Below are 12,702 nucleotides of genomic sequence, written 5' to 3' on the forward strand. Positions count from 1 at the left end.
CAAGCCCTACAAGACAAAGTGGGGGTTGAATAGAATGTACTACATTTGAAATCCTTAGACTGGAGCCTGGCCCAGAGTAAAGGTACCACAAAGGTTAAGTATTACGTACAAATTATGTTTCTTGTTTTTGTTTTGTTTTGCCAGTCTTGAACTCAGGGCCTCTATGCTGTCCCTGAACTTCTTTGTGCTCAAGGCTAGCACTCTACCACTTGAACCACAGCACCTTTTTTAACTTTCTCTGAGTAGTTTCTTTGCCATAAAGGTCTCAGACTTTCCTGCCTGGGTTGCCTTTGGGCTTTCACACACACACACACACACACACACACACACACACACACACACACACGACTACCACTACTACTACCCACTTTTCTTTTGGCTGTGGGAATTGAACTCTGGGCCTGGGTGTTGTTCTGAGCTCTTCAGCTCAAGGCTACCACTGTACCCCTTGAGCCACAGAGCCACTTCCAGTTTTCTGGTGATTGGTTGGAGATAAGAGTCTCACAGACTTTTTAGTGCCTGGGCTGGCTTTGAACCGCGACCCTCAGATCTCAGCCTCCTGAGTAGGTAGGATTACAGACACCTGGCTCCAAACTATATAATGTTTGGCACTGAAAGTTAAACTCAGGGCTTTGAGCCTGTTAGGCAAGTGTACTTTCACTTCCCAAACCCAACCCAAACTACACATTCTAAAGTTTAGTCTTTAATACACACACACACACACACACACACACACACACACACACACTATTACTACTACTCCCATGCACTACATTTGAAACACTTGTCTCAAGGCTACCATCCTTCCCCTTGAGCCACAGGGCCACTTCCAGGATGATTAACTGGAGATAAGAGTCTCAGGAACTTTTTAGTGCCTGGGCTGGCTTTGAACCGAGATCCTCAGATCTCAGTCTCCTGAGTAGCTAGGATTACAGGCATGATCCACTGTGCCTGGCTTCCCACACTTCTTAAAAATCGAAAGTCTTGCTGGGAGTTTGGCCTAGTGGTAGAGTGCTTGCCTAGCATGCACGAAGACCTGGGTACCACATGCATAGAAAAAAGCAGGAAGTAGTGCTGAGGCTCAAGTGGTAGAGCTCTAGCCTTGAGAAAGTCCAAGGACAGTGCTCAGGCCCTGAGCTCAAGCCCAGGACTGGCAAAAAATAAAAAATAAAAATAACAAAACAAACAACTCAAAAGACTCCTGTTAGTTGAAGTGCTTAGTGTCCCCCATTTTCACCTCACTACAAGCCATGCTGCAGATCTGCTCAAGCTATTCATCATCTCAGTTTCATTTCCCTAATCATAAACATTACAACTCTTTCGTTCCTTTACTCCAGGTAAGGGGGAACATGGCCTTTGAATGGCCACTGCTAACTCATAATCACCTTGGTGCAGACTTAAGGTCATCCGATCATCTCCCTGTGTGGGTACATAAACAAGTACCCACAATGGTGCAGGCTCCATTTCCACTCTCACAAGCTCCTTCCATTGGACGCCCCTTGGGCAGGGGACATCCTGCATGGGAACTGGGAGCAGTTCTGACCTTCAGGACTTGAATGGGTTAGAAGCTGTTGGTGAAAGAGCTCTCCTTCTCCAAGCAGTTCACCAGACTTGCTCTGCAAAAGACAGTGAACAAACCAACCTTCCTCCTCCTTTTCCTTCCCACCTTTGCCCCACCCCCCATTCATGAACTGGGGAGGCTGAAGTCAGAATACCCACTGTGTGAAGGGCTACCTTCAGGACTGGGCTCTGGTCTCCTGTGTGGAGGATGGGAACAGACAGCTGTAGAAAGCAGAAGCCAGCCTGGATGGTTTTCCAAGACACGAACTGAACCCTAAGTCACGATGCTCCCAATCCGAGCAGGTCAGGCCCAGAGCAAGCTTGACTTGCTGATCATGATTGAGAGCAGGGAGGGGGAAAGAGATGGATACAGGAAAGATGGGCATGGGAGCGATCCCTGGCAGTTTGCTAATCCCCAGTGTAGACAAAATTACTATCGATGAACACTTGTTACTCCTTTAGGTAGACGCCTGGTGAATGACACAATTTGGGAAGAAAAAACCTCTTTCTTAGGTGTCTTTCTTAGGGGATGAGTGAGGATAATATAGCACACACACTGCTCTGTGTGCACCACTCCTCAGTCTACTAGCCAAATGTAACCCAACTTTAGCTGATCTGGCAAAGGTTCTAACCTCTCTAGAGCTTGGTTCTGTCTATAAAGTGAGTGATATGGAGGAGTGGTGTGTGTGTGTGTGCTGGTACAGGGGCTTGAACTCCGGTCCTGGGTGCACTCCCTGTGCTTTTGTGTTCAAGGCTAGTGCTCTACCATGTAAGCCACAGCTCCATGTCCAGCTTTTTTGGTAGTTAACTGTAAGAGTCTCAGGACTCTCCTTCAGGGACGGCTTTGAACTACCATCCTCAGATCTTTGCTTCCTAACTAGCTAGGATTACAGGCATGAGCCACCAGTGTATCAGGCGGAGGGAGCGATTTTTCTTTTTGTCACTCTGGGACTTGAGCTCAGGGCCTGAGCACTCTCCTTGGGCTTTCTCAAGGCTAGAGCTCTACCACTTGAGCCTCAGCACCACTTCCGGCTTTTTTCTATGTATGTGGTACCGAGGAATCGAACCCGGGTCTTCGTGCATGCTAGGCAAGCACTGTAACCACTAGGCCAAACTCCCAGTCCTTAAAAAACAGAAGCAAGCGAGCAAGCAGCTCGGGGGTCTCCATGGCGCCCGAGGCTCCAGGCTGACTGGGCCCCACATGGGAGCTCCGCGGAGAAGCCTTCAGACTCAGGAGCAAAGCCTGAGCACGGGGAGGAGAGGCGCCCTGGGGCTGCTGGTGCTTGTGTCTCCCCACTTTCCCTCAGACTTGGGGCGCTGGGGAAAGGGGGCGTCTGGTCTGGTCATCCCCGGCTGGTAGCTTCTCCTCGGCTGGTGTCTGGACCCCTTCCCCACCTGTTCCTCGCGTGTGAAATCTCCATCCTCTCCTCCGTGGACCTGGGGTCTCCCGTCCCCCACCTGCAGGTCGGCAGGGAGCGCAGGGTCCGCCTTTTTCCCTCTTCCCGCCCTCCCCCCCGGCCCCGCCCCACACCTTCTCGGCCCCTCCGCCCCGCCCCCTCCCGCCGCCCCGAGGCATTGTGGGAGGAAACAAGATGTGGGGCGAGAGCGGCGCGGGGAGAAGCCCGCAGTGCGGGGCCGGCCGCGCTCAGCCAATGGCGAGCGCGGACGGCGGCGCGCGCGGCGGGGGGAGGCGGGGGCGGGGCGCTATTTCAGGGGGGGCCGCGCGTCGGCCGCGCTCAGCGGCGAGCAGCGCGCAGCGGCGAGACGCCAGCGAGAGCAGCGAGGCAGGCGGGCGGGCGGCGGGCCGGCCGGCGTCGTGAGGCGGAGCGCGGGTGCCCGGGCTGGGGAAGGGAAGCTCGGAGGGCAGGCGGCGGCGGCGCGAGCGTTCGTCCGGGGCTGCGGGGACGCGGGCGACCGCGGCGGCGGCGGCGGCGGCTGCAGGAGGACCAGCCCAGGGGACACCGCCCCTGTCCGCGCTCTGCCTCAGCCCATCGCGGCTCCCCGGGGCCCGTGAGGACTCGACTCCGTGAAGGTGAGCGCGGCTGGGTGCGGGCGCCCCCCGGGCCGCACCCCGCGGCGCCCCTGCGGCCTCCTCTCCTCGCTCGAGGCCGGGGTCCCCGAGGCCTGGAGCCTCGGCTCGGGCAGCTGGCGCCCCTCCCTCCCGGGCCGCCGGTCGCGCCGCCCCGTGATCCGGAGGACCTCGTGGCGCCGCGGGCGGCCCGGGACCGCCACCCTCCCCCACCCCGGGAGTCGGCGCGCTGCGTGGAGGCCGCGGGGGGCCGGGGGAAGACGGGTGGAGAGGGCTCGGGCGTGACGCGGCTCTTGTCGCCGCGGCCACCCTCCGGGGTGTCCTTCCTGCCGCCGAGGACGCCGCGGGCCTGGCGGGGGAGGGCGGCCTGCGGACCCGGCCGGGCGGCGAGGGCGGGTGGTGGGGAGGCGGGGAGGCGGGTGCCTTCCCTCCCCTCCCCCCCTTTCCAGGACTGCCCTTGGGGCCGCGGCCCTGGGGAGGATGGGGTGGAGGAGGGCACGGCCCCCTTGGAGGGCCGGAGGGAGGAAATGGGGGCATTGGTGTGCTGTTGCCGAGGGAGAGGCGGCCCGTGTCATTCCGAGTTTAGCCTTTTTAAAAAAAAAAACAAAAATCGCAGAACGGTGGATGAGGAGGAAGCCGCCCTGGCGAGCCCATGCTTCTCAAAGGCGCCTCTGGCTCGTGACTGAGGCGTCTGGCCGCTGGCCCTCTGGCCATCCGTCTATCTGGAGGCCCTGTCCCTTGCTTTTTTTTTTTTCCTCTCCTTTCTCCCCCTTAGGAGGAAGGATTGGGCTTAGCATCTCCCCATCTTTTTCTCCCTGGCATCTAGCATCTCCCTCCTTTTCCCCTTGGCACCTTGGACAGGGGTAGTTCCTGGTTGGACCTTAACCTTTATCAGACACCAGAGGGGCCAAGGGTGAAGAAGCTTGGTATTGTAATCACGAGACCAGCATTATGTAACTGCAAGCTCTCTCCTGGAGAGTAAGATGGTTTTTAATTACTGTGACAAAGTTCTTCCTTTGGACTTTGGAGATGAGGCAGTGGAGCAGATGAGCTTGTTGGCAAAATGGTGCCAAGATCATATTTGCACTTCATCGTCTCTAACCAGGCCCCACCCCCACTTCTGGATTAGTAAACAGTGCCCCCTTCTGAGTGGTAGCCTGGACTAGACCACCAGGTGACATTGTACTTCTTCACTTACAGAAAGCCACATCACATGTCATTATTGTACCTTGCTCAAAATTGGTAGAGGTTGCCCCATTTTTTTCCATTTCAATCTTTGATTTGGAAAATGAAGATGTTTGTTCAAGGTCACATAGGCCGGCCTTGAACTGGATTCTTGTGACCTTTTCTTAAGCAATGTTAACTCTTAACTTTTCCCCTCTGGGTTGTAGGAGCAGAGTTTGCTGATCTAATGCTGTGCCTTGATAGTGTCATGCTGAAGTGACGCAGAGCTTGGAGCTTTTGTGCATGCTTTCTGTGCTTTTAGTTCATCCAGTGGACAGGCTAGTGTGGACTCCATGGTTAGAAGTAGTGGATTCAGTGGTTGGAAGAATTTTAGGGCCTCTCCTTGAGCAGGCTGGCATCTGTGTAGCCTTGTGTCAAAGGGGCATGAACTGCCAGCATCTTTTTGTTCATTGAGCTGACTACACAGTGGTATTTTGAGGCTAGGTGACGAGAAGTGTTGCTCTGTGTGTGATGGGACTGTGGTCAAGGACAGAGGGCAGGATTTTGCTGGTCACTGCCTCTGTTCCTGCAAAGTACCTCAACATGTTGTAGACAGCCAGGCAACACTGGCCAAGCTTCTTGAAATTTCCTCGCCAAGAATGCTGTGATCTGTGGTAGCAGCAGACATAGGAATATGGCTGTTAAAATAATAATTGTTCATTGTTCTTATGGTACTTTTAAAAGAAAAGCTGTCTCTGTTTCTCCTCCAGTCCCAACATTCTTGTAAGATAACAATAAGATACCTTCTCTATCTATCCTCAGATATTTTTTGAGTGAATAAATTTTACATGAGGAAGCAAAAATTCAGGGAAGTGACAAGTCATTGGTCAGAGCTGTGTTCAGAATCTAGAGCTTTCAAAAAATATATTGATTGAGTTTTAACCATTTTAGTGAGAATAATAGGGAAGCAGAATGAAGGATAGCATATGACTGCATCACTTCTAGCTTCTCCATCTCATAGGGACATATCAGCCGTGGGTACTTCAGTGAAAGTTATTGTTATCTTCCCTAGTGGGCTTTGTTGGGCCAGAGTGTATGCCCTTTTTTTGTTGTTTGTATAGGACAGGGCTCCACAGAATGTACTTGTAACTACTAAACTCTGCCATTATTGTAGCATGTTCATATAAAACTATATTTTTACAAAAAGAGGTGGTGGCTGAATTTGGCATGTAGCCTTTGATATAGACTTCTTATTTGCAGCTTCTCTCATGTAACTTTAGTTAATTCTTTTAACAACCCCTAAAAAACCATACTGACCTCATTGTTAAAAATGAGGAATTCAGGAATTATTTTCTGATTCTGCTTTGATAGTAATGATGTACTTACTCCTAAGGGATAGTCTGTTTAGGTGTTAAGCCACCAATTTTATTCTAGGATAACCCTTGAGTAGTCTCTGTTTTCTAGATAATATAAAAACACACAAGTTAAGTAAACTTAGCTGGACACCAGTGGCTCACACTTGTAATCTTAGCTATTCAGGAGCCTGAGATCTGAGGATCACTATTCAAACTAGCTGGGGCTGGGAAGTCTGTGAGACTTATTTCCATTTTAGTCACAGAAAAAAGCCAGAAGTGGCTCAGGTGGTAGAGTGCTGCCCCTCAACAAAATGAAGCTCATGGCCAGTGCCTAGACCCAGAGTTCAAACCCCAAGGCAAGCAAAAAAAATGTTGAGTAACTTGTTGTTTAAAGTGTCAGAAGTTGATAGTTGATAGATATTAAGAGTTAGAAAAACCTCAATTTACACATGATTAAAAACTTATGGCTGATTATGTTGATTTTTTTTTTTTTTTTTTTTTACTACTACTACTAATACTTCCAAGGGGGTGGGACCAGTTTCAGCTAAAAAGCTTAGGAACTTGATGTCCTAATGCTTCATGTCTGTGTTTTCCTTAAACTTAGCCTCTGAATTCCCCTGTCCCATTGAGGCCTTCCACCAGAAGCTCATGTTTATTGCCTAGAGCATGACATTGTCAATCTCACCTCTCTTCTCTGACTGTAGTGTCACGATGTCTGACCGGAAGGCAGTGATCAAGAACGCAGACATGTCTGAGGACATGCAACAGGATGCTGTTGACTGTGCCACACAGGCCATGGAGAAGTACAACATAGAGAAGGACATTGCTGCCTATATCAAGAAGGTATGCTGAAAGAGCTCTAGCTTTTGGCAAAGGTAGGGAGGGATTGGCAAGTGAGTTGTAATTCAGGGAGGATTGGAGCAGAGGATGTAAGAGAAGTATATCCTATGCAAACAAAATCCTGGGGGATTTACCAGGTAGATAAATTAGGGAGTGATTCTGAATCACCGATTATTATATATATATTAAAAATATGTATATGCATACACACACTTTTAAGTAGTTGTATAAATGAGTTTTTAATTCAACACGAATACAGTACATCATGATCGTCTTGATCATCATCATTCCCTTCTTCTCAACTAGGAGCTGTTAATAGGAGCTCTGCTGGAGATGTGTGTTACTTTTACAGACAGTTACTGACTACAAAGCATTGGGGAAGGGAATGACTAGCAAAGGTTCAGAATTAAATATTACTGGCCCAGGTCAGCACTGATTTTTCAGGAAATTGTACCACTTAAAGTAGAATATCCTTATAGTAATCATCATGAGATAGGGAGTTTGGTACAAAAGGAATTAGGTACTGGGGCATATTCTCTTCTATTTGCCCCAGTCCCTGGGCTTGACCTCAGGGTCTGGGCTTAGTCCCTGAGCCTTTTTGTGTTCAAGGCTAGTGCTCTAGTATTTGAGCCAACAGTGCCACACTGGCTTTTCCTGATTATGTGTACTGAGGAATCAAACCCAGGGCTTCATGCATGCTAGGCAAGCACTCTACCACTAAGCCACATTCTCAGCCCTCTCTCTAGTCTTAAGGAAAAAGAATGAACTTGAGTATATATTCCCTTTGTTTCTATGAGGAATCCAAGTTCCCTGTAGAAGGACACACCCTTCCCTCTTTACTCATATATAAAATGATGTTCTGCATATAAAATGAGGTATTATTTGTGTATAAGTTTTAATCTCTACATATAATACCTAATACAGTGCACTGTGTAAATAGTTATATTGAATTGTTAGGGAACGACAGAAAGAGTTCATATTCAATACAGACTTAATTTTTTTTCTGCTTGGTTGAATCTATAGATGTAGAACCCACAGATAGAGAGCTGACTATATAATTAAAAATTAATTAGAATTAAAAATTAATAATAGAATTACTTTTGGCCTTCGTGTTGACCTGGGCCTGGGCACAGACCTTGAGCTCTTCAGCTCAAGTCTACCACCCTACACTTGAGCCAAGCCCTACTTCTCATTTTCTAGAGATTAATTGGAGATAAGAGTCTCAGGACCTTTTGTGCCTGGGCTGGTTTTGAACCTTGTTCCTCAGATCTCAGCCTCCTGAGTAGCTAGGATTACAGGCGTGAGCCACTGCACTGGCTAGAATTACATTTTTTGTTCCTGAACATCTTTTTAGTGAATGTGTGAATAAAAATGGTTAATACTGAAAAAAGCAGCTGAGCTAGAAGAAAGAAATGTGTATCTGGGTCACCTGACTCCTACCCAGAACCCAAGTCCACTGCAGGCATGGACCTGTTTTTTTGATTATCTCAAAAAAGATGATCCATGCCAGTAGGATATGGTAGGTAGAATCTCCTTGAGTTTTACTACTTAGGTGGGTGGGGTAAGAGGAAAGAAACAAACTGTGTGTGTGTAACCAGAGGGTACAGAGCCAGTAGAGCAGCTTCATGTTAAGTGGTGGCCTTATCAACCCATTTAGGGGAGAGAATACAGAATCATAGACATGGAGTGAGATTATCTGGTCCAACTTTCTTGTTTTGTTTCTGAGAAATGAGACCCAAGGAAGAGAGTTGTATTCCTACAGAGTCTAGATTCAAGATGATGTTGGATTTGGTTTTCTCTGTTTCTTAATATCTCCTGGAATTGTGTGGTGATAGGGGCTGTAAGTAAGCCAAACATTGTATGTGGAACACCATGTGAGACAGAGAACCTCAGTATTGACAGAATTGATGAGTTTATGGTGGAGAGTTGCTACCTTTTCACAGTTGTAGCAGCATGCATCTAGAATTAAGGTAACCTGCGGACTAGGCCACAGAGGTACAAAAAGAAGCTATCTAATTAACTCACAAGGGATCTCCTCGGTGGTTTTGGGCCCCTGATAGAAGTGAGAGAATTGCCTCAAACTCAGGGTGGAGGTCTTTGTTGTGATTTTTAGAGCCTACATGTTTGTCATATGGGCTTGCCTTTTTTTTTTTTCCTTCCAGCCAGTCCTGGGCTTGAGCTCAGGGCCTGAGCACTGTCCTTGGACTTTCTCAAGGTTAGAGCTCTACCACTTGAGCTTCAGCACCACTTCTGGCTTTTTTCTATGTATGTGGTACCGAGGAATTGAACCCAGGTCTTTGTGTATGCTAGCAAACACTCTACCACTAGGCCAAACTCTCGGCCCCTTGCCTTTAACATTGAGTTAATAGAATGATTTCCTGGTAATCTCAATAGCTGATCCTCAGTTGCTTCAATGTCTTGGCTTTTCACATTTACAAGTGCTAGTTTATGTGAGGCAACCAGTTCCTACTGTCCATGATATATGGAAATGCAGTCGATCATCCTTCATTCCATTGGCTCCTCACATTGTTTTGCTGAAGACTCACTCAGTGTGCTAGTGGTGGTGTGAGGGGGTGGAACAGCTAGAGGAAGGAGAGATGATCAGGGTGTAGAGTGCTAGAGAGTTGGCACACAGGAATAATGGAGGCTTTGTGGTGTTCCATTATTGATAAGGGGAGGAGTGTCCTAGCCAACCTTAGAACCTGAGCTCCTGGGGTTTGATAGCTGAGGCCCTGGGCTGGGGTAGGATAATAACGACTGAATGTGGGTGCTGGAGTTTCAGGGAGGGAGAGACTCCAATTGTGATTTTGAATGCTTTAAGCCCCTCTAATCATTTTTCTTCTTCCCCTTTTAATTTTTAGGAATTTGACAAGAAATACAACCCTACCTGGCATTGTATTGTGGGTCGAAATTTTGGCAGCTATGTCACACACGAGACAAAGCACTTCATCTATTTTTACTTGGGTCAAGTTGCAATCCTCCTCTTCAAGTCAGGCTAGTGGCTGTGAGGAAGGTGTCAGTGGCGGCGGCGGCAGCGATGGCAAGCAGGCAGCGTTGCTGGGACTGTTTTGCACTGGGGCCAGCATCAGGATGTCCTCTCCAATGGCTGTGCTACTGCATGGACTGTATACTCGATTTCATGTGTATGTCGCAGTAAACAAAACCAAACTTCTTTCTGTTTAGTTGCCTGGGGAAGAAGGCTGCTTTATGTTTATTTTCTGAGATTTAAAAAAAAGTTGTTTTTTTTTCTTTGGTTGTATTGCACTAGGAATCTCTTCCACCCCCTCCTTTTTCTCTTTCTCTTCCTATACAAAATAAACGGTCCTCAAGAAAGCCTCAAAGACCAGGAAGGCTGAGGAAAAGAAACAGATATCTGGAGGTAGAACTAACGGCAGCTACCTCTTCTGGTGGTAGATGCTGCTGGAGGACTCATTAGGATTGGCAAGAAGAGAGTGGTAGGAAGGAGGATGGGGGAATTGATCTAGTACCAGGGAAAATATTCCACTGAACTGTGATTTTACGGCTTAGGGCAGGATGTGGGGTGGGGGTGGATTCTTTAAGGGGCCCTGCAATGTGTTCCTCTGTGGTGTGTGGGAGTGGGGAGCAGACTTGTCTTGCTGTCTTTGTCAGGATTTCTAAGTAAGGGCTGTATCTTTGTGGGTTACCTTTTTTCCTGCCAGAGATCACACTAGGAAGATGTTGGGGATAGATTTAGCTTGATTTGTTTTCTTTATTCTACTCCTGTGTGCTCCCTGCTTAACCCTTGGTTTTCTCATTCCTCTGGAGTTCTCTTAGAGCAGCCCCTGTTGTTAGTTGGCTGGCAAGGGAATTTCTGATGACTGTAGTTCCTTAGTTAGGTTTTAGCAATCAAACCAAATCAGTGTCTCCCTTCTTTATGTCTCTGTGTGTGTGTGTGTGTGTGTGTGTGTCTGTATCTGTGTGTGTATGTGGGTTTGGAGTAGAGGGGAGGTAGGGGGCAGAATAGGTGGAATCTCTAGGTATATGGGTAGATAGGGGACATGATTAGTTCTAAGTGACTCTCGGTATGTCTGTTGTGGGGGTGAAGACAAGTGTTGCCACCTCCCACCCCCCAGTCATCTAGATCAGATTTTCCTGCCCTATTCGGTTGCCTGCTCCCTGAGAAGGTCTCAATGGAGGGGAAAAGTGACTTTGTGGATGGTTGCAACTTCTGGTGAGAAGATAGGATGGAAGTAATAAAGGGCAAAGAAGAGCTTAGGTGTGGGGGGCAAGGAGCATAGCCTAGTGGTAGAGTGCTCACCTAGCATGCATGAAGCCCTAGGTTTGAGTCCTTGGTACCACATACTCAGAAGTGGCGTTGTGGCTCAAGTGGCAGAGCGCTAGCCTTGAGCAAAAAGTGGCCAAGGACAGTCCTCAGGCCCTGAGTTCAGGCCCCAGGACTGAAAAAAAAAACGATTGTAAGAAGAGCTTAGGTGGAACTTCAGAGGAGGTGAGTCTTGCAGTGATGAAGTTCCTCCGCATATTAGGAGATTCATAGTATAACTGAGTAGGAGGAGATGCCAGGGAGGATGCAAAGGAAATTACAGCTTCATGACCTAGAATGGGGGGGGGGGTTGTCATCTGATGGAGCTACTGATTCTAATGAATCACAGTCAGAACTCACCAGTAGGATTGACACAGGGGAGTTGGGGTTGAGGGATCTAGTTCATCCCCCCCCCCCCCCTTCCCCAAGCTCTTCAGTGTATGCTGAGTCTTCTTTTTAATGCTATCAGGAGAGGGTGAGACCTAGGGTGGTGACTGAGTTCCCCATTCAAGCCCTTCTGTGGGTATAAGAGTGTTTGATTTTAGGTTTTCTTTTCCTTTTTTTTTAATGAGTGTCCAAATCTGTATTTTTCCCTGCTCTCCCAAACATTGTGTGGCCAGTTGAAAGTGTCTGGTTTGTGTTCATTTCTCCCTCATTTCTGGAGCAGGGACTGAGACCCTGCCACATCTCCTATGCTCTGCATCCACGCCTCTTTTGGACATTAAAGGTCGATTGATGCACCTCTGAACTGTTTGGGTTTCTTTGGAGGGTGACAGATTGGCCAAATAACATTGATGCTGACATGCTGAGGGGTGTGTGTAAGAGAAAAGTACCCAGGGTACAGTAGAACAGTAATGTGTTTAGGAAACAAAACAGCCAGAGAACTGTTAGAGGTAGGTATAGTTCCTACTTCTAGTTATTGGCTGGATCTTAGGGAGACTATCTCTGTGACAGTAAAGTTCCAAGGAGTAGAGATAAGTGACTGGGACATGGTGTGGCACACATTGGTAATCCCAGCACTTGGGAGGAGGATAGGAGGAAGGTCGACTTCCAAGCCAGTCTGGGCTATGCAGTGAGTCCTTGTCTCACAAAGTCTAGGCATTGGTGGCTCATGCCTGTAATCCTAGCTACTCAGGAAACTCAGATCTGAGGATAGTGGTTCAAAGCTAGCCCAGGCACAAAAGTCTATGAGACTCTTATCTCTAATGAAACACCAGAAACCTGAAAGTGACATTGTAGCTCATGTGGGAGAGCACTATCCCACATGGATTATATGGATTAAGGCACTTCCCAAAAGTAAGCCAGCTGCTTGGCATGCATAAAGATGAAACAGGGAAGAGAAAATGCACCTTCCGGGCGCTGATGGCTCACACCTAAAATCCTAGCTACTCAGAAGGCTGATTGATACCTGAGGATCAAGGTTGAAGCCAGCCAGGCAGGAAAGTCATGAGACTCTTCTCCAGTTCATTACC

General features: G+C 48.3%; 1 protein-coding gene across 2 annotated transcripts; it reads left to right on the plus strand.

Annotated features, from left to right (window-relative positions):
• Positions 1-1,767: 1,767 nt before the first annotated feature.
• On the plus strand, positions 1,768-10,198 carry Dynll2 (dynein light chain LC8-type 2). Of its 2 annotated transcripts, none has more exons than XM_090351099.1 (3): positions 1,768-1,863; positions 6,813-6,951; positions 9,810-10,198. In XM_090351099.1, the coding sequence occupies exons 2-3, from the start codon at positions 6,820-6,822 to the stop codon at positions 9,945-9,947; spliced, it is 270 nt and encodes an 89-aa protein (XP_090207225.1). In that variant the 5' UTR covers positions 1,768-1,863; positions 6,813-6,819; the 3' UTR covers positions 9,948-10,198. The 2 variants fall into 2 exon arrangements, with proteins under 2 accessions (XP_090207225.1, XP_090207224.1); XM_090351098.1 differs by lacking the exon at positions 1,768-1,863 and adding an exon at positions 3,315-3,592.
• Positions 10,199-12,702: the final 2,504 nt, after the last annotated feature.

This window comes from Megascapheus bottae, chromosome 17, assembly GCF_031878675.1.
Source record: "Megascapheus bottae isolate mThoBot1 chromosome 17, mThoBot2.hap1, whole genome shotgun sequence".
Classification (NCBI taxonomy): domain Eukaryota; kingdom Metazoa; phylum Chordata; class Mammalia; order Rodentia; family Geomyidae; genus Megascapheus; species Megascapheus bottae.

Coding starts and splice junctions, on each gene's coding strand:
- Dynll2 (XM_090351099.1), top strand. CDS start 6,820: ATGTCTGACCGGAAGGCAGTGATCAAGAACGCAGACATGTCTGAGGAC. Junction 6,952..9,809: donor TTGCTGCCTATATCAAGAAG/GTATGCTGAAAG, acceptor TTTAATTTTTAG/GAATTTGACAAGAAATACAA.